The sequence below is a fragment of the Ovis aries genome, chromosome 14 (assembly GCF_016772045.2).
Source record: "Ovis aries strain OAR_USU_Benz2616 breed Rambouillet chromosome 14, ARS-UI_Ramb_v3.0, whole genome shotgun sequence".
NCBI lineage: Eukaryota > Metazoa > Chordata > Mammalia > Artiodactyla > Bovidae > Ovis > Ovis aries.
Window position 1 is genome coordinate 48,887,877 of NC_056067.1, and position 26,238 is coordinate 48,914,114.

Below are 26,238 nucleotides of genomic sequence, written 5' to 3' on the forward strand. Positions count from 1 at the left end.
TTCTCCCTGACCTGGGCACCAAACCTGCGACTCCTACATCTCCTACATTGCAAGCAAATTCTTTACACACTGAGCCACATGGGCTTATGAATGAGTTTAATTACTCTCTTTCTCATCTTTATATCTTTTCTTTAGCCTCTCTAATACATAGTAGAATAAAAGTCATGATGAGGGCATTCTAGTCTTCCTCCTGATCAGAAAGCAAAAGCTTTCAACATTTTGCTACTAAATATAATGCTTGCATAGTATTTCTGTGAGTACACATTATTCTATTAAACAATTTCCTTCTATTTTTGTTTTTTTTTTACACATAAATGAATGTTTAATTTTATTAAATGATACTTCTGCATCTGTCTCAGTTATGTTAACATCAGCTGTTGATCATTATCTAGATCTAGGGCTGCCAGGTAAAATATAGGACATTCAGTTAAACTTGAACTTCAGATAAACAAAATTAATTTTCAGGATAAATATGTGGATGGGAAGATCCCTCCGAGAAGAGAATGGCTACCCTCTCCAGTATTCTTGCCTGGAGAAATCCATAGACAGAGGAGCCTGGAGGGCTAGAGTCCATGGGATCAAAAAGAGTTGGACATGACTGAGCAACTAAAACTCATACATGTTCAATATAACTCTACTATAATTTTATAAGTAGTTCCCATGAAATTTATAGGCCGAATCTGGCAACCTTCCTAGATTTATTATTTCATTAGGGACTTTGCAAAATGGGGGTTGCTAATTTATTATTCTTTCTTCATTTACTAGATACTATATACAGAAACATCTGTACACTAATATACACATACACTACTATGCAGAGAAACATTCCTCATTAATCCCTTGGTTGCCCTGAGTTGCAGGTAATACAGAAAAAACAACACAAATGCTTCAGTTTTCAGACTTAGCTCTTTCTGAAGGCAAACAAACATTGGGTGTGTGTGTCTGTGTTTAATACTATTACGAATATATAGGTTTTAAACATATTTGCTCTTTCAATTTCCACCTTTGACTAGTAGGAGCCTCCTTGATTTATAGTATGACAAGATGTCATACTCTTGTCATACTGTACAGTATGACAGTACAGTATGGCTGACAGTACAGTACAGCCTGACAGTACAGTCAGGCTCATCACTGTACACTTCCTCACCAAACCCAGAAATCAGTCATTTCTCAAAGAGCTTTGATTCCTACTAGTTTACCGATCTACCGAAAGCCAGCCCTCCCCACAAGGGTTTGTAGCTGCACTAGGCGGCGGGACTCTGGAGGCTGTTCGTTTCTACCTCTCCCGACGGGCGCCCCCCTACCCCTACCCAGCGGCGTCCTCAGCCCACCCTCGGCGGCTGCCCTGGTCCGCGCGACAGGAGCGATGGCAGGGTTCGCGCGCACGTCCCCGGACTCGCCCGCGCCCGTAGGTCTAGGGAGGCGTCCGTCCAGCTTAAGCCGGGGCCTCGGTCCAGCGGCGCGACCCCGCCGGAGGAGGGGCGAGGGGGAGGGGGCGGCCCTAGCGGGACCTCCAGGCCTCAGCGCCTCGCCCCCTCCCCTCCTGGCCGGGGCCACGCCCAGGCGCTGGGACGCGGAAAGGGACTGCTGCGGGAAGAGCCGAGGGCCGACGAAACGTGAGGCTATACGCATCCGCGCCGCGGGTCCTCTGCCACCCCTGGCGCGGGGGCACAGGGGCCGGTCGCGGCCCTTTGATCTCGTTGGAAAAAAAAAAAAGAGAGAGAAATGTATAAAACATTTGCACGATTCCAAAGCCCAGGTTTTATAATGAGGTATATTCCCAGAGGTCTAGCTGCAGTCTCTGTGCCCGCTATCGCATTTCTTCTCCCGGCTTCCCGGGTGGTCAAGAATCCGCCTGCCAATGCAGGAGACACGGGTTCCACCCCTGATTCGGGAAGATCCCACACGCCACAGGACAGCTAAGCCCCTGAGCCAGCAACTATTGAGCTTGGAGAACCACAGCTACTGAGCCCACACTGCAGCTACTCAAGTCTGCGCACCCTAGAGCCTGTGCTCTGCAACAAGAGAGCCACCCCAATGAGAAACCTGCCCTCCGCAACTTGAGAACAGCCCCCGCTAGCCACAACTAGAGAAACACCTGCACAGCAACGAAGGCCCAGGACAGCCAAAAATTAAAAGAAAAAGAACTGCTGGAAAAAGAGTTCTTATTTTCACCTGTAAATAACTATATTTATGGGATTTTTATTCATTTCCAGTGTTTCTCTTTGAAAATACACAAACGTACGTATGTATTTGCATTTCCCTTCTTTCTTACACAAAAGGTAGCATGTTGCATACACCATCCTACACTTTACTATTTTGTGTAACACTTTATCATGGCGGTCATACCATAACAACATGTAAAGATCTCCATTCTTCTTTAGAGTTGCATAGTACTCTACTGTGTAAATATACCTTAAGTTTATTCAGTCATTCCACTACTGATGGATATTTTGGTTTCAAGTATTTTTTTGTTACAAAAAATACTACCATTAACACCCTTGTACTTTCATTATTTTGTATTTTTGTCACTGTATCTTTGTGATAGAACCCTAGAAATGAGAGTAAAATGAGAATTTCTGGATCAAAGGGAATATATAAGTTCTTTAGAAGTGAGATTGATATGTAAAAAGCTACATGTATGTGACTTTGCTGGAGATTACCAGATCCTCCTCTATATGAGTGAAAGTCATTAAGTTCTTTCTGACTCTTTGTGACCCCATGAACTGTAGCCCGTCAGGCTCCTCTGTCCATGGGATCCTCCAGGCAAGAATACTGGAGTGGGTTGCCATGCCCTCCTCCAAGGGATCTTGCTGACCCAGGGATCCAACCCAGGTCTCCTGCATATAGGGGGACTCTTTAAGGTTTGTACTATTTTTCATTCCCACCAGCAATATGAGCGTGCCAATTTCCCCACAACATTAGAACAACAAAGTATGTTATCAATCAGATAAATAAATTATATCTCAATGTAGTTTTATTTGCATTTTAAGTATTATAAGAGGTCAAGCATCTGCTCATTTGTTTAAGGACTTGTGTTTTCTGTGAATTCTGTTCTTTTGTCTTTTTTTCTCATTGTATTTTTTGCTATGCAAAAATTGATCATTATGTAGTCAACTGTATCTTTTCTTTTACTGCTTCTACATTCTGAATCACAGTTAGCAACTTTCGCCCACTTGAAGATTATAAATCAAGTCATTGTTTTCTTTTAGGATTTTCATAGTTTCATCTTTTAAAATTCAGATCTCTGAGTCTTTTAAAATTTATTCTGATATATGGTGTAAGGAGTAGATTCAATTTGATCTTTTTCCATATGATTATCCACTTACCCCAGTACTTATTAAAAAAATCCTTCTTCCCTCCAGTGGTTTGAAATGCAACCTTTATTATATACTAAATTTCTATATGCACTTGGGTCTGCTTTCTGAATTTTCTACTATTTTTTTGGTCTATCCATTCATGTGCTAATTCCTCATTGTTGTAATTACAGAAGTTTTATACTGTGTTTAGCTCTCTGGTCATTACCTACCTGTCATGGTCCTTTTTCTAAGAGCTTTCCTAGCTGTGCTTGTTTACTCTTTCAAATATATTTTTATAATCAACTTTTCTAATTCTAGATAAAAACCTGATGATAGTTTTGAGGGAGTTCCATTGCATTTATAAATCAACTTGGAAAGAATTACTATATTATGTGAGACTTCTATTCAAAGAAATTGGCCTTCCATTCATTCATGTTTACTTTTCCCTCTTTTATGAGTATTTATAATTTTCCTCATATAAGTTTTACAGGCTTCTTGCTAAGTTTCTGCCTTGGTATGTTATTATCATTACTGTTTGCTCTCGTGTATAGGCTGTGCTCTTTTGTGACCTCTTCTGACTGGATACCGCTGAAGGCTGTTGACTTCTGTATATTAATCGTGTGTCATGCTGCTTCACTAAATTCTCCTGTTCATGGTTGCTGTGCACCAATTCTTTTTATTTATTTATTTTTTACTTTGGCCACACCATGCAGCATGCAAGATCTTAGTTTCCTGACCAGGGATCAAACCCATGCCCTCTGCACTGGGAGTGCAGTGTCTTAAACACTTGACCTCCAGGAAAGTCCCTTCACTGATCCTCTTATAATCATATTATCATCAAATAGAGGTAGTTTCCAGTTCTCATGCCCCTTAATTAGAGGCATAAAGTTGAAGGAACTGAAGATAGAGGGCAACCTAATCAAAATACTATCCCCCTCTCCTTGTGTCAGGAGACAGGCTTCACCAATTAACCCCCTTCTCTAAATCTCTGCTCCTACACATCATTGTATAATCATGTTCAGTTTCTTTAAAATACATATGTACATGCACACACGCACACACATACTTTTCTAACAATGCATTCTGCCCTAAATGAAACCCTCTAACTTTCCTTTCCATAGAGTCAAGTCTCTTGAAAGAGCAGTGTACACTCACTAACTCAACTTTCTATATGCTTCTACATGTATTCTTTCTACATTCTTCAGCCCTTACAGTCTAGTTTTCACCCCACCACTTTGCTGAGTTTACACCAGCCACGGTCGCCAATAACCACTGTAACTAAATCCAGAGGATATCTTCCTGCTCTGATATGATCTCTCACAACCTGTTTTTTAAATTTTCTCCCTCTGCTCGTTTCTCTGACAGCACATGCTTACGTGCATGTGTGTGTGCACGCACCTAAGTTTCCATCTAACCCCTCGGGCTGCAACTTTCCAGCTCCTTATCCTCTGCCACCACTCATCTTCAAGCCTCTATCACTGTTGCCTCTTCTTACATCCTACACTCTTTCTACGCCTTCTCAAACCTTTTCCTGGTTTCGGATACCACCATAAGGTGACTCATACCTTGTAATGATTCTAAATGACCTCCTGCTTTTGTTATATTTATTATTGTAAATAAGATCCCATCCAGAAGTTATCAATATTCACTATTTACCACCATATAATGGCTGAGATGTAAAAACTAAGTCACTGGGGCTAGGCCAATAGAAGTACGGAGATAAGGAACATGACCCAGTAATTCTTGATAACAGGGGTACAAGTTCAGGAGAAAAATCAATGATTCTACACCAAGAGAGGATTTTGAAAATTTTAAGAATAGCTCTCCTTTGAGTTCCAGATGGTTTGTCTGTCTACTGGATACCTACTGGATATCTCAAAGTCACTTCAAACTTAGTATATCCCAAACCTCAGTCTCGCTCCACCTACCTAGGTTCTTTTCTTATTCTTAATCTCAGTGAATGATGCCACCATTGGCATCAGTTCTCCAGAAAAGCAAGAGTAAAATGCCTGTTTAATTTTTTTAAGTTAATATACAGTGTGTGTTAGTGTTAGTAACTCAACTGTGTCTGTCTTTGTGACCCCGTGGACTATAGCTTGCCCAGCTCCTCTCCATGAAATTTTCCAAGCAAGAATACTGGAGTGGGTTGCCTCAAATTCATCTATTTACTTCCAAGTCCCTGGTGGCTCAGACAGTAAAGAAACTGCCTGCAATGCAGGAGACCCATGTTTGATCCCGGGGTTGGGAAGATTCCCCGGAGAAGGGAACATTTACCCACTTCAGTCCTCTTGCCTGGAGAATTCCATGGACAGAGATCTGGTGGGCTACAGTCCACGCGGTCACAAAGAGTTGGACAAGATTGAGCTACTAACACTTTTTCTTTCTTCTTCTCAACTGCCATTTTACTAATGGATTCACATAGCCATTGCTCAAAGTCTTTTCTCCTTTGCATCCATATCTACACTGCAATAAGAGTGATCATCCTAAACAAGTAAAATCTTGTCAAGTCATCTCCCAGCTTAAAACCCTTCAGTGCTTGTCCTTTACATTTAGGATAGATTTTTAACTCCTTAGATAATATTCAAGACTGCAAATTATGCCTCCAGCTCTTCTTTCCTGTTTCAACTCATCACCCCTGGTCCCCTTATGTCTCCTACACATACTCTCACTTGCCCTGCTTCTTCTGTTAGTCTGGAATGCCTCCCTCACTGATCTAATTCCTTCTTATTCTTCAGGTCTCTTTGGCTCTAACCTTCTGGCTGGGTTAAGTGCCATCCATTTTTATTCTTGTTAGTCCTGTAGGAGACCCACAAATGCTTCCCTTATATTTTCTCTTAGTAGAGTGCTTTTCAAAGTGGATCTGGAGACCCCTGCATCTCCTTAACCCTTTCAGGGGGTCCCCTGGATCAAGCTTATTTTCATAGCAAAACTAAGACATTATTCAGATTTTACATTATGTTAAAATCTGCAAAAACAACGGCAGGTAAAAATCCTGTCTCTTGGGAGTTCCTTGATGGTCCGGTGCTTAAGAATCCACCTTGCATGCAGGGGACGTGGGTTTGATCCCTGGTCAGGGAACTAAGATCTCATATGCTGAGGAGCAACTAAACTCTCACGCTGCATCTACTGAGCCTGTGAGCTCCAGAGCTTGCACGTCACAACTAGAGAGTCCGTGTGCCACAGTTACTGAAGCCTGCGTGCCAAAACTACAGAGTCTATGTGCCATGACAAAAGATACATGTGACTTAATGAAGATCCCATGTACTGCAACTAAGAAAAACTCCTGGCTCTTGTTGCAAATCAAGGCAGTGGCACCCAACATCCTAGAAATTATTGTATTCTACAAAGGACTCACAGCAAAAAACAAACAATAATATCCAGTTTTTAAATTATGAATTCCACTAAATCTCTACCCTTGAGTACATGTCATTTTAATATACTGCATGACAAAATGCAAGGTCAATATAAAGCTACATAATGATATATGATGACTCTCAAGAAAAAGCATTTGTTGGATTACTTGAGTTATGAACTGTACTGCCAGCTTTTGTCATAGTGTAACTTTTTTTTTTACATTGAAAGAACAATTTTAAAACCATAGACTTGATTATCTGGCAGATATTTTCTGAAAAAGAACAAAGTGAGACTCCCCTTTAAGGAGAATAACGGACTGAATTTGTGACAGATGATAAAATCTGAACCTTCGAGGAGAAACACATATCTGCCACCTTGTGTCTAGCAACTTTCTAAATATTTACAGATTTTCTGATAAGATCAATGTGGATACTCATGACTATGATTTTTTCAATATTATATAATGAAATGTTTCAACATTTTTGAAAATTTGAATAACTTACTAAAGCAATATTTTCCAGTTATCTGATGCATAATGGTATAAAACAGTGAACAGGTAAAAGATGTACTCAAGGGCTTCCCTGGTGGCTCAGTGGTAAAAAATCTGCCTGCCAATGCAGAAGGTGTATGTTTGATCCCTGATCGGGGAAGATCCCACTTGCTGCAGGGCAACTGAGCCCCTGCTGCTGCTGCTAAGTGGCTTCAATGGTGTCCAACTCTGCGACCCCATGGACGGTATGTAGCCCATCAGGCTCCTCTGTCCATGGGATTCTCTAGGCAAGAATACAGGAGTGGGTTGCTGTTCCCTTCTCCGGGGGATCTTCCCCACCCAGGGATCGAACCCTCATCTCTTATGTCTCCTGCTTTGGCAGGTGGGTTCTTACCACTAGCACCACCTGGGAAGCCCAACTAAGCCCTGTGCCACATAATATTTTTATAATATTTTAAATATTTATATAATTATATTTATAATATTTGTATAATTTATATATTTTTAGTAAATCTTTTAAATATACCTCTGTAACTGCTTATACATGTGAAGCCAGATTTTCCTAATATACTTCACCAAAAACAACGCTTCACAATACACTGAATGCAGAAACAGATACCAGAATTCAACTGTTTTCAATTAAGCAGGACATAAAAGATACTTGAAAAACTCAAAATAATGTCATTCTTCTCGGCTGATTTTGTGTGTATGTTTCCTTATGGTTCTCATTAAGATTGGTCAAGCCTACTGTAAGTAAGCTCTCACTGATTACAACTAAAAGTTCTAGCCAGAAAACAGAAAGCAACTTCCCATGAACCCTGGAAAGTAATTGAGAGAAGGCAGGTTGGGAAGGGAAGTCAAAATCCAAAAAATTACTGATATGGTGGTAAAGTTTTGTGGGTATTTTTACCTTCCTGTATCTTCCTACTTTAACCAATGAAAAAGTGAACGTGTTAGTTGCTCAGTTGTATCTGACTCTCTGCGACCCAATGGAATGTAGCCCACCCAGCTCCTCAGTCCATGGAATTATCCAGGCAAGAATACTGGAGTGGGTAGCCGTTCACTTCTCCAGGGAATCTTTCCAACCCTGGGATCGAACCCACGTGTTTTGAATTGCAGGCAGATTCTTTACCGTCTGACCATCAAGAAAGCCCACCTTTAACCAGATGGTGATCCAAATCCCAGATCGGGGCAGCAAACGAAGGCATAAAAATTTTAAGAAACTCTCTTTTCAGTCAGAGGACAGGGAAGGATCATCTATTAGCAGCTAGTGTATGGGGGAGAGGGGAGGAGGTGTTGGGGAAACCAATAGAGTAACTAAATGAAAAAACTCCAACTCAAAAGAAGGCAGAAAGGGGAAAAGATAAGAACAAAACACAGGGGAGCAAATAGAAAACAAATAATAAAATGACAAATCTAAGTCCAATTTATGAATAATTGCATTGCACATAAATGAATGAAACATACCAAATAAAGGCAGAGGTTGTCAGGTTAGATTAAAATTGTATGCTGTCTGGACTTTCTTGGTGGTCCAGTGGTTAGGAATCTGCCTGCCAATGCACAGGACATGGGTTTGATCCCTGGTCCCAGAAGATCCTGCATGCCGAGGGGCAACTAAACTGACGCAACACAACTACTGAAACCGCGCCCCAGAGCCCATGCTCCACAACAAAAGAAGCCACCACAGTGAGCAGCCTGTGCACTGGATCTAGAGGGCAGCCCCCGCTCCCTGCAACTAGAAAACGCCCTTGCAAAGCAAAGACAACCCAGTGCAGTCAAAGGTAAATAAATACAATTTAAAAAACAAAACAAAAAACTATGCTCTCTGATTTTAGGAGTGACTTCAGCATCATAGCAGCTTGAGACACTCCCTTTGTCTCTCCCCTTCAATCTACAACCAGTAAAACATCCATAACTCAGCAAAGGTGCCTCTTCCCAACACAGCAGGATGCCAGAGAATTCCTCAGAAGTGTGCATCTGAAGGTGGGTAGATTGGAACACACAGAGGAGGCAGAAGAAGGGGGACAGCCGAGGTGGTTCCTGACCTGATCCCTGGAACCTGGCCATGGTGGCTGATCTCGCTGAGAAACCAGTGGCTTCAGGGGAGACAGTGCCCGTGACACCAGCCTCCCAGCTGCAGCAATGCTCGCAGCCACAGAGAATCACACAGCAGCAGCAGCAGAGCCTCTGACCCTGTCCATTCAGCTACAAAGGGACCCACAACGCCAGCACCTGCCCTGTCTGCAGCAGCAGAGCCCACCAACCTGACCACTCTGGTCATGGCAGAGATGCCTGCCACCCTGGATCCCTGCTGTGGCAGAGCCAGGAGACCCCAGACATGGTGGAGGCATGTACCCTCCCAGTACCCCAGGTGGTAATGCCAGCAACGTTGGCAGCAGCAAGGCACCAGAAAACAGCAACAATGAGGGCACAAGGGACACCACGAACAGAGGTAGTGGAGAATTGAAAGTTGTTGTTTCATCCGTAAGTCATGTCTGACTCTTTTGCCACCCCATGGAATGTAGCCCGCCCGGCTTCACCCACCAGGCTCCTCCTCTATCCAGGGGATTCTTCAGGCAAGAATACTGGAGTGGGTTGCCATCCTGCCTCCAAGGGATCTTCCTGAGCTAGGGATCGAACCTGCCTCTAAGAGTGGAAAGTGCTCATTCTCAAATATTCAGTTATACGTATTGAATATTTGAGAATGAGCACCCAGAATTGGGGGGTCCCTGGTGGCTCTGATGTAAAGAATCTGCCTGCAGTGCAGGAGACTCGGGTTCAATCAAGGGAACAGCTACCCACTCCAGTATTCCTGCCTGGAGAATTTCATGGACAGAGGAGCCTGGTGGGCTACAGTCCATGGGGTCCATGGGGTCGCAAAGAGACAGGACTAAGTGACTAATACTTTCACTTTCATAACCAGAGGTAGCGCGCAAGAGAACTCCAAAGCTTGTGCTATTGCACCACCTACTGGTAGACACAAGTTGTTGTTCAGTTGCCCAGTTGCATCTGACTCTTTGTGACCCCATGGACTGCAGGCCAGGCCTCCCTGTTAATCACCATTTCCCAAAAATTGCCCAAGTTCATGTCCATTGATTCAGTGATGACAACCAGCCATCTTATCCTCTGATGCCCTCTTCTCCTCCTGCCCTCAATCCCTCCCAGCATCAGCGTCTTTTCCAATGAGTCAACTCTTCGCATCAGGTGGCCAAAGTACTGGAGTTTCAGCTTCAGCATCATTCCCTCCAAAGAACATCCAGGGCTGATCTCCTTTAGAAAGGACTGGTTGGATCTCCTTGCAGTCCAAGGGACTCTCAAGAGTCTTCTCCAACACCACAGTTCAAAAGCAGCAATTCTTCGGCGCTCAGCTTTCTTCACAGTCCAACTCTCACATCCATACATGACCACTGGAAAAACCATAGCCTTGACTAAGCGGACCTTTGTTGGCAAAGTAATGTCTCTGCTTTTGAATATGCTATCTAGGTTGGTCATAACTTTTCTTCCAAGGAGCAAGCGTCTTTTAATTTCATGGCTGCAGTCACCATCTGCAGTGATTTTGGAGCCCAAAAAAATAAAGTCTGACGCTGTTTCCACTGTTTCCCCCATCTACTTCCCATGAAGTGATGAGACCAGATGTCATGATCTTCATTTTCTGAATGCTGAGCTTTAAGCCAACTTTTTCACTCTCCTCTTTCACTTTCATCAAGAGGCTTTTTAGTTCCTCTTCACTTTCTGCCATAAGGGTGGTGTCATCTGCATATCTGAGGTTATTGATATTTCTCCCTGCAATGTTGATTCCAGCTTGTGCTTCCTCCAGCCCAGCATTTCTCATGATGTACTCTGCATAGAAGTTAAATAAGCAGGGTGACAATATACAGCCTTGACGTACTCCTTTTCCTATTTGGAACCAGTCTGTTGTTCCATGTCCAGTTCTAACTGTTGCTTCCTGACCTGCATATAGGTTTCTCAAGAGGCAGGTCGGGTGGTCTGGTATTCCCATCTCTTGAAGAATTTTCCACAGCTTATTGTGATCCACACAGTCAAAGGCTTTGGCATAGTCAATCAAGCAGAAATAGATGTTTTTCTGGAACTCTCTTGCTTTTTCCATGATCCAGCGGATGTTGGCAATTTGATCTCTGGTTCCTCTGCCTTTTCTAAAACCAGCTTGAACATCAGGAAGTTCACGGTTCACGTATTGCTGAAGCCTGGCTTGGAGAATCTTGAGCATTACTTCACTAGCATGTGAGATGAGTGCAGTTGTGCAGTAGTTTGAGCATTCTTTGGCATTGCCTTCCTTTGGGATTGGAATGAAAACTGACCTTTTCCAGTCCTGTGGCCACTGCCGAGTTTTCCAAATTTGCTGGCATATTGAGTGCAGCACTTTCACAGCATCATCTTTCAGATTTGAAATAGCTCAACTGGAATTCACAGAATATTGCTATCTAATTAATAGAGAATTCAAAATACTTGTCATGAAGAAACTCAGTGAGCTGCAAGAAAACTCAGAAAAGCAGTTTGGTAAACTTAGGAATAAAAATAATGAACAGAAAGAATACTTTACCAAGGAAATTGAAACTCAAAATAATAATAATAACCAAACAGAACTGGACCTGAAGGACTCAATAGATGAGATGAAGAACCATTAGAACACATTGGAAGACAGTTCGAAGACAGAAATCTAGAAATGATACAGGTAGAAGAGGCGAGATAATTAAGATATTTAAGGGATTACTCAGTTTTTCTGGGTTCTCCCATGTATGCTACTGCTGCTGCTGCTAAGTCACTTCAGTCATATCCAACTCTGTGTGACCTTATGGACCAGAGCTCACCAGGCTCCTCTGTCCTTGGGATTCTCCAGGTAAGAATATTGGAGTGGGTTGTCATTTCCTTCTCCAGGGGATCTTCCTGACCCAGGGATCGAATCCGGGTCTCCTGCATTGCAGGTGGATTCTTTACCAGCTGAGATACCAGGGAAGCCCAAGACTACTGGAGTAGGTTGTCATTTCCTTCTCAAGGGCATCTTCCCCAACCCCAGGGTTCGAACCCGTGTCTCTTGCATATCCGGCACTGGCAGGCAGATTCTTTACCACTAGTGCCACCTGAAAGCCATCGGTGTGTTCGCTTTGTGCAAATCTGTTGAACGGTACACTAAGGATATGTATCTGGAGAAGGAAATGGCAACCCACTCCAGTACTCTTGCCTGGAAAATCCCATGGACAGAGGAGCCTGGTAGGCTACAGTCCATAGGGTCGCAAAGAGTTGGACACGACTAAGCGACTTCACTTTTAATGATACGTATGTCTCTGTACTTGAATACGAAGTTTACTTAACAAAACTGTAGCTGGTGTGATAAGCGGCAGTGTTTTCCCGCGGCCGGAAGCACAGGCTTTGGGCCCCCGCGCTCTAGTTTCAATCAGAGTGAAAGAGGGAACATAATGTCTGTCAAGATTCAATGGGTTGAGCACGTTAAACTTAAGCAACAGGGCCTGCATGACCCAGCTCCTGGCACCGCTGCCTCACTTTCTCCATCCGTAATGCGCGGGTTCTACTCGATTCCCGGCTACCGGTAATGGCGGGCTTGGAGCTCCTCACCCCCGGTCTGGAGCCGGGTAAAGGGTGTCACCCTTTACGAGTAGCCTTGGTCTTCCTGGCTCCGCGCGGAGGGCAATCCTCGGCTGCAGCCCACGTAGAAACCCCGTTAAAGACATCCCACCCCCACCCCCCACCCCCCGCCTCTGCGGAACCCTGCCCAAGCCTCTAAACAAGAAAGAAGAGCACTTGGCCAGATCTGACAGATATCTGAGAAATTACTCAGTTTGAAAACCAATGCGGGCAGCGCCACCTGCTGTCACGAAAACCAGCGCCAGAAAAAGCCGCGCGAGACCGCGGCCCCGCGCGCTATTGCCGACGCGCACCTCCCCGGGCCCGCCCGCGCGCCCGCGCGCCCGCGAGGTACAAAGTGCGCAGGAGCAAGTCTTGGGGGCGGAGCTCAGGACGAAGCCGCCCTGCACTTTACCTACCGCGCCCATTCAACCTTCTCTCAGCCGTGTCTTAAACTACGCTTCCCAGAACCCATCCAGGCCTTGCTTTCCGGTGGCGTCAGCGGAAGCGGTGACTGGATTAGGCCGGGCCACACAGAGGCCGGCTTGGTCACTATGGAGGAGATAGGTATCCTGGTGGAGAAAGCTCAGGTCCGGTGGGGCTTGGGTCTTGGGGAGAGGGCGAAGCCGACCTGGTTGGGATTCTGAGTGACTTTGGGGATCCAAGCGTAGGTCTGAGTGATTTCGGAGGCCTCAGTGGAGAGCTTCGTGCCGATCCGAGGCCTGGGCTGGGTGTCTGGGTGGCTGAGTGATGGTATTAGGGCTTGGGAAGCGGGGCTGGGGAAACGGTGACGCTAGAGGTTCTTTGGGGCTGAATGATTTCGAGGTTTAGGTGGAATGCTGTGACATAGCTAGGCCCAGTGGCATTAGGGGTGGGTCGGGTGGTGAGTGATGTATGGGATTCGGCCATGGGGCCGAATGATATATGAGGTTGAGCTGGAGAGCTGACTGATATTTGGGGCTTAGTTGGTGTTGGAGCGCCAAGTAATATCTGTAATCTGGCCGAGTGATTTTGGGGGCCTGCCTGGGAGCTGGGTGACATAAGGGCCTAATGTGAGTTGGAGTTCATGAGGGATATTTGGGGGGTAACTGAGTAATACCAGGACTGTATGAAGGCATGGTGACTTTCACCATCAATTGAGGCATCCCTGTAGTATTTCAAACCTGTTGAGGGGGGCTGGAGGGCATTGGGGTCTGGTAAGGAGTTGATCAGACATTTAGGCCCTAGACGGGAGTTAGGACATTGAGGACATGTTACAAGTGGCATCTGATACCAGATCTGTTTGGAAGGCTTTGTGACCAAGGAGTTTGTTAGGAGCTGGGTGACTTCAGGAACGTCTTTAGGGGGCTGAGAAGTTCCCAGGATCTATTTAGGGTGCTGAATGTCAGGAACCTATTAGGGGCCAAGTGACTTCATGGTGAAGTGGGGAGGGGGGCTTTAGATTCTTTCATAAGGGGACCTTCCAACCTGAGTTTCCTTCCATGGTCTAGGATGAGATCCCGGCCCTGTCTGTGTCACGGCCCCAGACTGGCCTGTCCTTCCTGGGGCCTGAGCCAGAGGACCTGGAGGACCTCTACAGCCGCTACAAGGTACATTCAAAGCCAGTCCGCAAAATATCAGCGTTGTTGTTATTTAGTCACTAAGTCCTGTCTGACTGTGACCCCATGGACTGGAGCCCACCAGATTCCTGTGTCCATGGGATTTCCCAGGCAAGAATACTGGAGTACAAAACAAGGGCTCAGTAATAACCTAAAGGGGTGATATGGGGAGGGAGATGGGAGGGAGGTTCAAGAGGGAGGGGACATATGTGTACTTATGGCTGATTCATTTTGATATTTGGCAGAAAACAACAAAATTATGTAAAGCAATTATCCTTCAATTAAAAAATAAAAAAGAATACTGGAGAAGGTTACCATTTCCTTTTCCAGGGGATCTTTACCAGGGAATAAGAACCTGTTGTATAGTACAGGGAACTCTACTCTATACTCTGTAATGGCCTAAATGGGAAAAGAAACTAAGAAAAAAGAGTGAGTATATGTATAACTGATTCACTTTGGTGTATACCTGAAACTAACACAACATTGTAAATCAACTATATGCCAATAAAAAAAAAAATTAACAAAACCAGTCTGGACCCTGCACAGGGCCCAGCATCCCATACTTCCCCTACCTTCATTCCTTGGCTCAGCAAGGCCTGGAACCATCCCTGCTTCTCCACTGTCTGCTCACAGAAGCTGCAGCAAGAGCTGGAGTTCCTGGAGGTGCAGGAGGAGTATATCAAGGATGAGCAAAAGAACCTGAAGAAGGAGTTCCTCCATGCCCAGGAGGAGGTGAAACGAATCCAGAGCATCCCATTGGTTATCGGGCAGTTTCTGGAGGCTGTGGATCAGAATACAGCCATCGTGGGCTCTACCACAGGTGCGTGGCGGGGGTGGGGGTGAGAGGGGGTGTTGTTTACCCATCTGTCCATTCAACAGCTGTTAACTATTTCCTGCCATGTGCCAGGAACTTACAAAGGCAAACAAGGGAAGATGGTGTAATAGTGTTTTTCAGAGCATTTTCAGTCTGATGAAAAAGTAGAACTATATTTTACATATTTTACATTCTCTCCCTTTCTCCTCTATAAGTATATATATATAACTTATACAGTAAAAGTTTGATCAAAGGATACTTAGCTTCATTGTGGTGTGATACTCTAATTAGTTTTCCATTCTGTTCCAGTCTGTTTTGTTTTAAACAGCATTCTGGTCATGACTATCTAAAATGATTTCACAACTACTACTGAGTTGAGTTCAGTTCAGTTCAGTCACTCAGTCATGTCCGACTCTTTGGGACCCCATGAACTGCAGCACGCCAGGCCTCCCTGTCTATCACTAACTCCTGGAGTCTACCCAAACTCATGTCCACTGAGTCAGTGATGCCGTCCAACCATCTCATCCTCTGTCATCCCCTTCTCCTCCTGCCCTCAATCTTTCCCAGCATCAGGGTCTTTTCAAATGAGTCAGCTCTTCGCATCAGGTGGCCAAAGTATTGGAGTTGCAGCTTCAACATCAGTCCTTCGAATGAACACCCAGGACTGATCTCCTTTAGGATGGACTGGTTGGATATCCTTGCAGTCTAAGGGACTCTCAAGAGTCTTCTCCAACGCCACAGTTCTAAAGCTTCAATTCTTCGGCGCTCAGCTTTCTTATAGTCCAACTTTCACATCCATACGTGACTACTGGAAAAACCGTAGCCTTGAATAGACGGACCTTTGTTGGCAAAGTAACGTCTCTGCTTTTTAATATGCTGTCTAGGTTGGTCCTAACTTTCCTTCCAAGGAGTAAGCGTCTTTTAATTTCATGGCTGCAATCACCATCTGCAGTGATTTTGGAACCCCAAAAATAAAGTCTCTCACTGTTTCCCCATCTATTTTTGTTTTCCCCACTTTTTGCCATGAAGTGATGGGACCAGATGCCGTGATCTTCTTTTTCTGAATGTTGAGCTTTAAGCCAACTTTTTCACTCTCCTCCTTCACTTTCATCAAGAGGCTTTTTAGTTCCTCTTCACTTTCTGCCATAAGGGTGGTGTCATCTGCATATCTGAGGTTATTGATACTTCTCCCGGCAATCTTGATTCCAGCTTGTGCTTCTTCCAGCCCAACGTTTCTCATGATGTACTCTGTATATAAGTTAAATAAGCAGGGTGACAGTATACAGCCTTAAGATACTCCTTTTCCTATTTGGAACCAGTCTGTTGTTCCATGTCCAGTTCTAACTGTTGCTTCCTCACCTGCATATAGGTTTCTCAAGAGGCAGGTCAGGTGGTCTGGTATTCCCATCTCTTGAAGAATTGTCCACAGTTTATTGTGATCCACACAGTCAAAGGCTTTGGCATAGTCAATAAAGCAGAAATAGATGTTTTTCTGGAACTCTCTTGCTTTTTCGATGATCCAGCAGATGTTGGCAATTTGATCTCTGGTTCCTCTGCCTTTTCTAAAACCAGCTTGAACATCAGGAAGTTCACAGTCCACGTATTGCTGAAGCCTGGCTTGGAGAATTTTTTTACATTGTTTTACTAGTGTGTGCTGCTGCTGCTGCTGCTAAGTCGCTTCAGTCGTGTCCAACTCTGTGCAACCCCATAGACAGGCAACTCCCCTGTCCCTGGGATTCTTCAGGCAAGAACACTGGAGTGGGTTGCCATTGCCTTCTCCAATGCTTGAAAGTGAAAAGTGAAAGTGAAGTCTCTCAGTTGTGTCTGACTCTGTGCGACCCCATGGACTGCAGCCTACCAGGCTCCTCCGCCCATGGGATTTTCCAGGCAAGAGTACTGGAGTGGGTTGCCATTGCCTTCCCTACTAGCGTGTGAGATGAGTGCAATTGTGCGGTAGTTGAGTATTCTTTAGCATTGCCTTTCTTTGGGACTGAGTTGGGACATGCAATTTGAAAACAGAAGTGAGACTGGGCTCTGATTAGGACTCAGTTTTTATGTGAGAGCTGCTGTTATTAACATGGGTCTAGGTGCTGCCTTCATGATGGTCATTGTTTCTGCGTCTTACTTGTCTTTTCTTGCTTCTGGCCTCTGCTCCTCTAGATCAAGCCATATGATTGTAAAGCTTGCGGGGAAAGGTGTGTGACTGGACCCTGGAGTTGGTAGTGAAGGGAGGGAGAGATCCAAAGTGAGTGTGTCTTTGATCTGTTGGACTCGGGGACAGTGGCTGTCCCTGAGATGGCGACATGGGCAGAAAAGCAGCCTTGTCGAGAGAGTGAGGGCAGCCTGGGACATCACAGGGAAGTGTCTGGGAGGCTACAGGACAGCCAAGTCTGGAGGTCAGGAGAAAGACTGAGGCTGGAAGGAGATGTGTGTGTCACTACCATAAATGTAGAAGGTGAACTGAGGAGGTGAGATAGAGGAGTCTGGGCAAGCAAGAGTCTGTGGCGGAGACCTCGATGGGGAAAGAGGAATTCCCTGCTGGTCTAGTGGTAAAGAGTCCACCCGCCAATGCAGGGGACACAAGTTCAAGCCCTGGTCCAGGAATATTCCACATGCTGCAGGGCAACGAGCCCATGCACCACAACTACTGAAGCCCGTGTGCCCTAGAGTCCATGCTCTGCACTAGAGAACAGCCCCTGCTCACCGCAGCTAGAGAAAGCCCTCTCATAGAGAAAGCAACAAAGAGTCAGTGCAGCCCTAAACAAATACATAAATAAATTAGATGGGAGAGGTTGGTGCTGAGTCGGGGCAGGGTCCCTAGGGGGAGGGAGGGATTGGTTGGAAAGACATTTTAGGAAGCCAGTGGAAGGCCATGGTGACTGACAAGCTGTGGAGGGAAACAGAGAAAAGCCCAGGATGAGGCTTAGGTCTCTCTTTAGTGACTCGGGACCACAGGCCTCCCTGAGACAGAGACCCAGGAGGAGGAGCACAGATGGGGGGAAGATACTGAGAGCACACTGAGACACAGTGAGTGAGCCCTGCTGGGGGACATCCAGGGACAGGCATTCCAGGGGGCTGCTGGTCACCTGGTCCGGAGCTCAAGAGTTAGGGGTAGAATCTGGGGCTTCTCATTTTCCCCTTTCCCTTCTTGTTCTTCACAAAGGCTCCAACTACTACGTGCGCATCCTGAGCACCATTGACCGGGAGCTGCTCAAGCCCAACGCCTCGGTGGCGCTCCACAAGCACAGCAACGCCCTGGTGGACGTGCTGCCTCCCGAGGCCGACAGCAGCATCATGATGCTCACCTCAGGTGAGGGGGAGCCCTGGGCCAGGGAGGCCTGAAGGGACCCTGCGGGCCAGGCTGGGAGCCCTAGCTCTGCTCTCCCACCAGATCAGAAGCCAGACGTGATGTATGCGGACATTGGGGGCATGGACATCCAGAAGCAGGAGGTGCGGGAGGCCGTGGAGCTCCCACTCACACACTTCGAGCTCTACAAGCAGGTAAGGGGCCAGATCTGGCAGGGGAGGGAGAGGCCGGGTCCGCCGGGTCTCCAGCTGGTGATGCACTCCCTGGCTCATCCTCCTCTCCACCTCTGGGCTTCAGATCGGCATCGACCCACCCCGAGGCGTCCTCATGTACGGCCCACCTGGCTGCGGGAAGACCATGCTGGCAAAGGCTGTGGCTCATCACACGACAGGTGAGCCGCTTGGCCCCTCCCCCAAGCTCTGGTCTTCTGGGCTTTTCTGACCTTGCCCTCAGCTCTCTCATCCTCCTCAGGAAGTAGTGTGGCATGGCGATTAAGAAGGTAGGCTCTGGGGTCAAAGCCCCAGTGTGTGTCTTACTGGGTGGCCATGCCATCCTGGGAAGGTGACTTTACTCTCGTGCCTCAACTTCCTCATCTAATAAAACATTCATTTCATAGCATGATTGTGGAGAGAATTAATGAAATAATGACATAGTTTTCCTTTGGTGGGTCATGACCTGTTAGTAATTATGAATTCAAATTCATGGGTTCTAACCAGCATTTTAAAAAGTAAAATAGAACAGAAAACATCAGAGTTCACTCCAGATACTAAGAGCTCATATTGTTTGTGCAAATTAATGCACACAAATATACATACACATATCTGCTATGGTTGTACAAATGTACTTCTTGTAAGTTTCAAAGATGTCTGAAAGTCACTGTATTACTGTTTGTAAAGCCTAAAAACAGGACTCCTAAAATCTTAATATACTAAGCCAGGGAGCAGTAGAGAGTAGTGAGTAAGCACTGGGTCAGGCCGCCTGGGTTTTTGAAATATGGACCTCTTACAACTTCTTATGTAAGGTTGTACTACTTATGTAAGTTAGTTTATGTAACTTTTTGGCAAGTTAGCCTCTATGTGACTCCATTTCCTAATTTTCTGGATTATTCAGAGGATTAAACCAATATAAAGCTTCTAAAACTGTACCTTGGCACATAGTAAGTATAGTAAATATTAGCCATTGTCGTGATCATTCATTGGTTTAGCAGCTCATTGAACTTCTGCAGTCCCCGGTGCTGGGATAGAGTGATGAGCCAGACATGACCCTGCATTGGAGAGTTTCCCAGTTTGACTGAGGGAAAAAGGAAAATAAACACTTAGTCATTCAATATTTATTGAGCACCTGATACATAACAAGCTGTGTCCTAGGTGCGGAAGACAAGTCTTCATACCTCATAGATGTGATGTCTTGGTTGAGGAAGTACTTGAACAGATGAATGAACAGGTCATATGTCATATGGTGCTAAATGCCTGAAGAAAATAATTAAGAGGCAGGGAGATAGGGAAAAACGGGCTGTAGCTGTATGTGCCAGGACTGGAGGTGGTCAGAGAAGACTTTTCTGAGGTGACATTTACGTAAAGACCTAGAATATGCTTTTGAGAGAGTGAGTCACGTGAACGTCTGGAGGGATGGAGTGTGTCTGACTGAGGGACTTCGCTGGTGCAAAGGCCTTGAGGCAGGTATGTGCTTAATGTCCCAGAACAGTGAGGAGGCCCCTATAGTTGAAGCCGTGTGAGCAAGGGGTCATGGGAGGAAGTGAGCCTGGGTGGGGACAGTCTACAGAGTAGCAAATGCCTCAGGAAAGCAAGGAAGGTAGTGGGATAGCCCTCCAGGAGGGTTGTCAATCCATTCTGCAAAGGCCTCTCAGAGAGGGGTCCCAAAAGAGAGCTGTGAGCAGTCTGCCAGGCACTCAGTAAGGAGAGGGAATAGCATTTGCAAAGACGAGGGGGTGGGAAAGAACTTATCTAGGGAGTCATGAGTAGTGGTGAGTAGACCGTGACTAAACTCTGTGGGGGCAGGGAACTGGTGATTTTGTCCTTTTGTGTTTCCAGTGCCCGCCCAGTAGCTGAATTGTGGTAGGTGCTCAGAAAATAACTGATGAAGGCTGACTGAAGGAGGGGCTGTGGGACCAGAAGAAGTCATGGGACCAGAAGAAGTCAGAAAGGGCATGAATATAAATCATCTTAGTGCTAATATAAGAGAGTTTGGCTGTTGTCCTGAGAGCACGGTGGTTGTAGACAGGCCGAGTTCAATAGAAATACGGCCCTGGAACAACAGAGCTTGAACTCTGAGGGTTCACTTGTACCCAGATTTTTTCACACGATGCATGGTTGGATGAATCCACAGATGCAAAACTGTAGATACGGAGGGCCAACTATAAAGTTATACACAGATTTTCTACTACACAGAGGATCGGCGCCCCTAAACCCTGTGTTGTTCAAGAGTTAGCTGTAGAATGCAAGCTATATATCTAATTTAAAATTTCAAGTACTCATTATTTTAAACACGTTAAACAGGTGAACTTAGTCTATATCTATTTCTTATTTAGTTGGTATATTCAAAATGTTATTTTAACATGTAACAGATATGAAATTTGAGTTTTTTCTATCATTTTTTCATGGTAGTAAAATATATGTAATGTAAAATTTATTACTTTAGCTACTTTGTGAGTGTACAGTTTACAAGTGACATCAAGTGCATTCACAGTCCTGTGCAGTGACCACCACTATCCATTTCCAGAACTTGTTCATCATCCCAAACTAACTCTATACTCATTAAACAATAATTCCCTATTTCTCCCTTCCCACCATCCCTGAGAACCCTCTATTCTACTTTCAGTCTCTGAATTTGCCTGTTCTGGGCACCTCATATGTGTGGATGAGTCACACGGTATTTATCTTTTTGTGACTGCCTGCTTTCACTTAGCATCATGTCTTCAGGGCTTGCCCATGTTGGAATGTGTCAGAACTTAATTCCTTTTAAAGGCCAAATCATATTCCACTGTATGTATAAAGCATATTTTATCTGTTCGTTCATTTGTTGGTGGCCATTTATTGAGATGTTTTACTTTTTTCGGTGCTGTCTTTTGAAGTCTGGTATGTATTTCACACTTAGAGTATATCTCATTTTGTTTGGACCAACCACATTTCATTTGCTCAGTAGCCACTGTGGCCAGTAGCCACCGTATTAGAGAAGGACCGGGCTACAAGCTGCACAACTCCTAGTTTATGACCAGGTCTACATAGTGGATTCTGTGTCTCCTTTCTCTGTGGTACCTAGAAGGAATGTCCTGAAGGTTGCTCCATGCAACACAACGCCACATCTAGACACTAAGAAACAAGTTAAGCTCTAAGAAAAGATAGAAAGGAGAGGCAGGCCCAGAACAAACCTGTTGTCAACCCCATTGCCATTTGTTATGTCAGACTATATGCTCCTGGTTCCTGACTCTTGCATGATATTCAAAGGTGGGTCCTTTGAGCAAATGGAACTGAGCTCTTGGTGAGGTAACATGATGCCTTAGTGTATGAAAAGCCTGTTTTCTTGCTGGTGTTTTAAGCACTCTGAAAATCCACTTTTTTTTTTTTTAATATACATTGGATTCCATGAATGTCTCTAGCTCTATTTTATAGGCATGTTGGAGTACAGACACATTTTAAAAAATATCCTGATTTTTAAATGTTGGGCCAAAAAATGGCACATCCATAGGCAGGATTCACGATTTGGGCTGCTGGGTCTCTGAGGGGTACGAGGGAGTAGCTGGTCCTCCTGATTGGATCTAGGACCCTGCCCAGGTCATGAGTGAATGACCTGACCACTTGGAGTGGGCATCCAAAGAAACGGATGTCCTCAAGGATTGCTCAGTTTCAGTTAAAGTAGAATGGGGCCCTACAGGCAGGAGTCCCATTCCCATCTGACCCCTGTCATCCTGCCATCAGCTGCATTCATCCGCGTCGTGGGCTCAGAGTTCGTACAGAAGTACCTGGGCGAGGGCCCTCGCATGGTCCGGGACGTGTTCCGCCTGGCCAAGGAGAACGCACCTGCCATCATCTTCATAGATGAGATTGATGCCATCGCCACCAAGAGATTTGATGCCCAGACAGGGGGTGAGTGATGCCCACACAGGGCCTGCGGTCTTGGGCAGCCTTGCCTATGGGATGCCCTGGGCTGACCGTGTTACATACTCTCCAGCTGACAGGGAGGTTCAGAGAATCCTGCTGGAGCTACTGAATCAAATGGATGGATTCGACCAGAACGTCAACGTGAAGGTTTGGGATTCAGGATGGGCAGGGGCGGTGTGGTGTGGGAAGCAGGGAAAGATGGAGGCTGGCCTGTGAGGGGACAGCTATTGCAGTGGGAGGGAGAGTATAGAAGGGACAGAGGTCTGAGCTGGCCTGTCCCCAATGCCAGGTGATCATGGCCACAAACAGAGCAGACACCCTGGATCCTGCCCTGCTACGGCCAGGACGCCTTGACCGTAAAATTGAATTTCCACTCCCTGACCGCCGCCAGAAGAGACTGATTTTCTCTACTATCACCAGCAAGATGAATCTCTCTGAGGAGGTTGACTTGGAAGATTGTATCCTCCTCTAGAAGCAAGGGGAGGTCACCGTTGGGAATGGGGGTTGTATCTCCACCTCTGCCCTCACCGCCACCCAGATTGAGCAGGTGGGAGACCAAGGTTTGGGGAGGGGGCTGATAACAGAGACAGCCCACGAACAACTTCTGGCTCTGGGCGTTAACCCTGTCATGCAAGGAATAGTTTCCTTAACACATCTGCCACAGATGTGGCTAGACCAGATAAGATTTCAGGAGCTGATATCAACTCCATCTGTCAGGAGGTGAGTGATGGTTTCTGTCTAGATTGGTCAGGGGTATGTGTGGAGACCCTTCCTCTTGAAACCACTCTGCCACGGTCCTTCTGTCCCTCATTGCCACCCTGGGTCTTGGGCTGCGTCTGTGTCTTCCTGCACCATCACTGGAGGCGGGGAGTGCAAGGAGTAGGTTTTAACTCTTATCCCTTGACAGAGCGGGATGTTGGCTGTCCGAGAGAATCGCTACATTGTTTTGGCCAAGGACTTCGAGAAAGCATATAAGACAGTCATCAAGAAGGACGAACAGGAGCATGAATTTTACAAATGACCCCTCTACCCAAACCAGAGGGACTGGGGGCTTCTCTCACCTCCCCAGCCTCTTTCCCCAAACCCAGTTCTCTTTCCTCTTTACCCAGGATTGATTTATTCATTAAACAAATATGACTGAATCTGTTTAATTTCTCATTATAAGTTTAACTCCTTTGGAGAAGCTGGTCCTTGAATAGGATCCTCTGTGCCCCTCCTGCTCTCCTGACAGATACGCAGTTGAGGTACGTGGCCTGGGTTACAGCTTGAGGGAGAAGTAAAGAATTCACACTAAATGGCTTCAGAAATTTGGGGAAAAGGATGGAAAATGAACAGCCCATGACCACAAAATAAAGCCTCTATAATCTCCCTATCCACATTTCCTACAGGTAGAAGACCATTCAAGTTTTGGGCAATGCCTACCTTCTTTACACTCAGAGTATGTATCAAGGGCGGAGGAACCACTCAGTGGAGTCCCCTGGAGCAGGGATGAGGGGGCAAGGGGGAAGTTGGATTGCCTGAGTTCTGTCAGTGTCTCTGGCTCTTCCTACCATCTCACTGGGGCACAGATGTGTTTGGTAGGATCAGTTTCCACTTTCTCTTGATGTCTCTGTTTAGACCCCTCTCCCTCTGGGGAGTCTTCCCCGATACCCCAAAGGGAAGTAACCCGTTCCCTATGCTGCCCTTGCACCGTGCACGTGCTCTGCTTGGGACTTCTTACATTTGCCTCCTCCAGACTGGACTCCCTCGTAGTCAGGGATTGTAGCTTGATCACAATTCAAGTCTCAGCACCCACACATGGCAGACATTCAGTTCATGTTCCTTGGACAAATGTGTGAATGTCACCGTAGAGCTGGGAGTGAGATGGTAAGAAGGTATAAGGAAAAACAGTCGAATCAGGTCCTTGAAGAGATAGGTGATTCCTCTGTAGATAAGCATGACAGGTTGAGCAGAGAAGTTAATTAACTCTTCCTCCCTCCTGGCACCTCAGGAAAACAAAAGTAAGTTATAAATTTTCATGGACACAGAAGGAGGGAGGAGATGGCAATGAAACGATTTTGAAAAGAGGCAGAGATCTGCTTGTTGATGTAGCAGATCTGAGGAAACGTGAACCTGAACTAATGGGAAGTCCAGAAACAGACTCCCATTTTCAGAAACCAGAGGGGCCAGGTTCTGAAGGTGAGGGCAGGAAACAGGAGGATCACCTAAAAGGCTACATAAAAACCAGAACTGATACACAGATGAACAAATGAAACAAATGAGCTGTTGTTACTCCAGGCCCTGTGACCCTTCCCCAGCCTGGCTGAAGACCTCAGATTTACTCTGCAAAGGCTGGGCCAGCAGTTTCTGGGCTGGTGTACCTGGGGCAAGGATGAGACGGGCCATGCTGAAGATGAGATTAACTAAGTGCCCTGGGCAGGCAACTGAAGGATTCCTTCTGAGGAAACCAAACAGCATGATCAAGAGGAAAGTGGATGGTTAAGACACCTGAAGTCTTCACCGTTCATATTCAGTAGCAGCTAATATCAAAACTGATGAGTTTACAAAAGCATATAGTTTAGAAATAATGGAAGTAAATTTCAAAAGAAACAAAAGGATGAGAGGTCCTTGCCTCTTGGAAGTAGACAGGGAAATACAGGGCAAGTGTGCCATGAGAATGCTTTTTTTTCTAATACACTCTGTATTCAATATATACTTGACCTTTTCTTTTCAGCTGTGCCATACAGTATGTAGGATCTTAGTTCCCCAATCAGGGATTGAACCTCTGCCCCTGCATTGGAAATGTGGTATGTTAACCACTGGACCACCAGGGAAGTCCTATACTTGAATTAGGTTTGTTGTTGTTTAGTTGCTAAGTCGTGTCCAACTCTTGGGACCCCATGGAGTGCAGCCCACCAGGCTCCTCTGTCCAGAGGATTTCCCAGGCAAGAATACTGGAGTGGGTTGCCATTTCCTCCTCCAAGGGATCTTCCCTACCCAAGGATCCAACCCTAACTTCAGCAGTTTCCCTCCTTTACTCTCCCTCCTGCAAGAGGACTTGTAAAATCCCTTTTTTTTTTTTGCATGGCTTTGTTATTTTTAAGTCCTAATTTAAATGCAGGAGTGACCCCTGGCTCCTGCCACAAAGGGACAAAACACATTGTAAACATCAGTGATAAAGGGCAGAGAGACTGGGAAAAAAACAAAGCCATGTACCCCAGAAATGACAGCAGACTAGTGTGACGCTCTAATTGGTAAAAAAGTAGTAGCCACTCATATTAGCTGGAAGAGGGGATATTTGGTATATTTTGAGGGTTGCCCAGCAACCTTGTTGTCTATGCTTAGACAAAATTATAAAGTGGCCTCCCTTCATTATGGTCTGAGTGACCCTAATGCTGATGTTCCATGAGACTGCTTATGTCCAATAGGATAATATGGCTCAGCTGTGAGCACTAGGCTATCTTTCAATACCACTGAGGCCTACCTGTAAGTGTCAGGCCAGTTCCTGGATGTCGGGGACTGCTTTTTTCTGTTCTCAGCTACATGCTACTGCATTAAGAAGGAAAAAGTAAGGCCAGTTTGCTGAACAGCCCAACACATGAACACATTGGAAGTGGAGTCTTGAAAGCAAATGTTTTCCTACTAAGGGAAACAGATCCCTTTTCTCTCTCTGCAAAG

At 45.6% G+C, this 26,238-nt stretch overlaps 1 protein-coding gene and 2 long non-coding RNA genes across 6 annotated transcripts in view; 1 reads left to right on the plus strand and 2 right to left on the minus strand.

Moving 5' to 3' along the window:
• Positions 1–16,936, minus strand: part of LOC132657692 (uncharacterized) — a 30,570-nt gene extending 13,634 nt beyond the window's left edge. Inside the window, exon 1 of the long non-coding RNA XR_009596209.1 lies at positions 14,915–16,936. This is a non-coding gene — a long non-coding RNA (uncharacterized LOC132657692). The remainder of the gene's footprint in view (positions 1–14,914) is intronic.
• PSMC4 (proteasome 26S subunit, ATPase 4) lies at positions 13,261–23,723 on the plus strand. 2 transcript variants are annotated; one of them, XM_004015250.6, is made up of 11 exons: positions 13,261–13,334; positions 14,235–14,333; positions 14,976–15,162; positions 18,320–18,466; positions 18,548–18,657; positions 18,761–18,854; positions 22,399–22,566; positions 22,652–22,728; positions 22,871–23,039; positions 23,246–23,301; positions 23,489–23,723. In XM_004015250.6, the coding sequence occupies exons 1-11, from the start codon at positions 13,299–13,301 to the stop codon at positions 23,600–23,602; spliced, it is 1,257 nt and encodes a 418-aa protein (XP_004015299.1). In that variant the 5' UTR covers positions 13,261–13,298; the 3' UTR covers positions 23,603–23,723. The 2 variants fall into 2 exon arrangements, with proteins under 2 accessions (XP_004015299.1, XP_060254078.1); XM_060398095.1 differs by having other exon boundaries at positions 23,246–23,723.
• Positions 19,779–26,238, minus strand: part of LOC105608813 (uncharacterized) — a 100,863-nt gene continuing 94,403 nt past the window's right edge. The window contains exons 8-9 of one of the 3 annotated variants that reach the window (XR_009596206.1): positions 26,045–26,230; positions 19,779–24,433 (exon numbers count right to left, since the gene is read on the minus strand). This is a non-coding gene — a long non-coding RNA (uncharacterized LOC105608813). Of the gene's footprint in view, positions 26,231–26,238 lie in introns of all 3 variants that reach the window. The other 2 variants (XR_009596208.1, XR_009596207.1) reach the window with 2 other exon arrangements.

What these genes read in the sequence shown, in the direction of transcription:
- PSMC4 (XM_060398095.1), top strand. Translation starts at nt 13,299, where the DNA reads ATGGAGGAGATAGGTATCCTGGTGGAGAAAGCTCAG. An exon ending in TCCTGGTGGAGAAAGCTCAG is followed by an intron (nt 13,335 to 14,234) that starts GTCCGGTGGGGC and finishes TCCATGGTCTAG; the next exon opens with GATGAGATCCCGGCCCTGTC. An exon ending in ACCTCTACAGCCGCTACAAG is followed by an intron (nt 14,334 to 14,975) that starts GTACATTCAAAG and finishes GTCTGCTCACAG; the next exon opens with AAGCTGCAGCAAGAGCTGGA.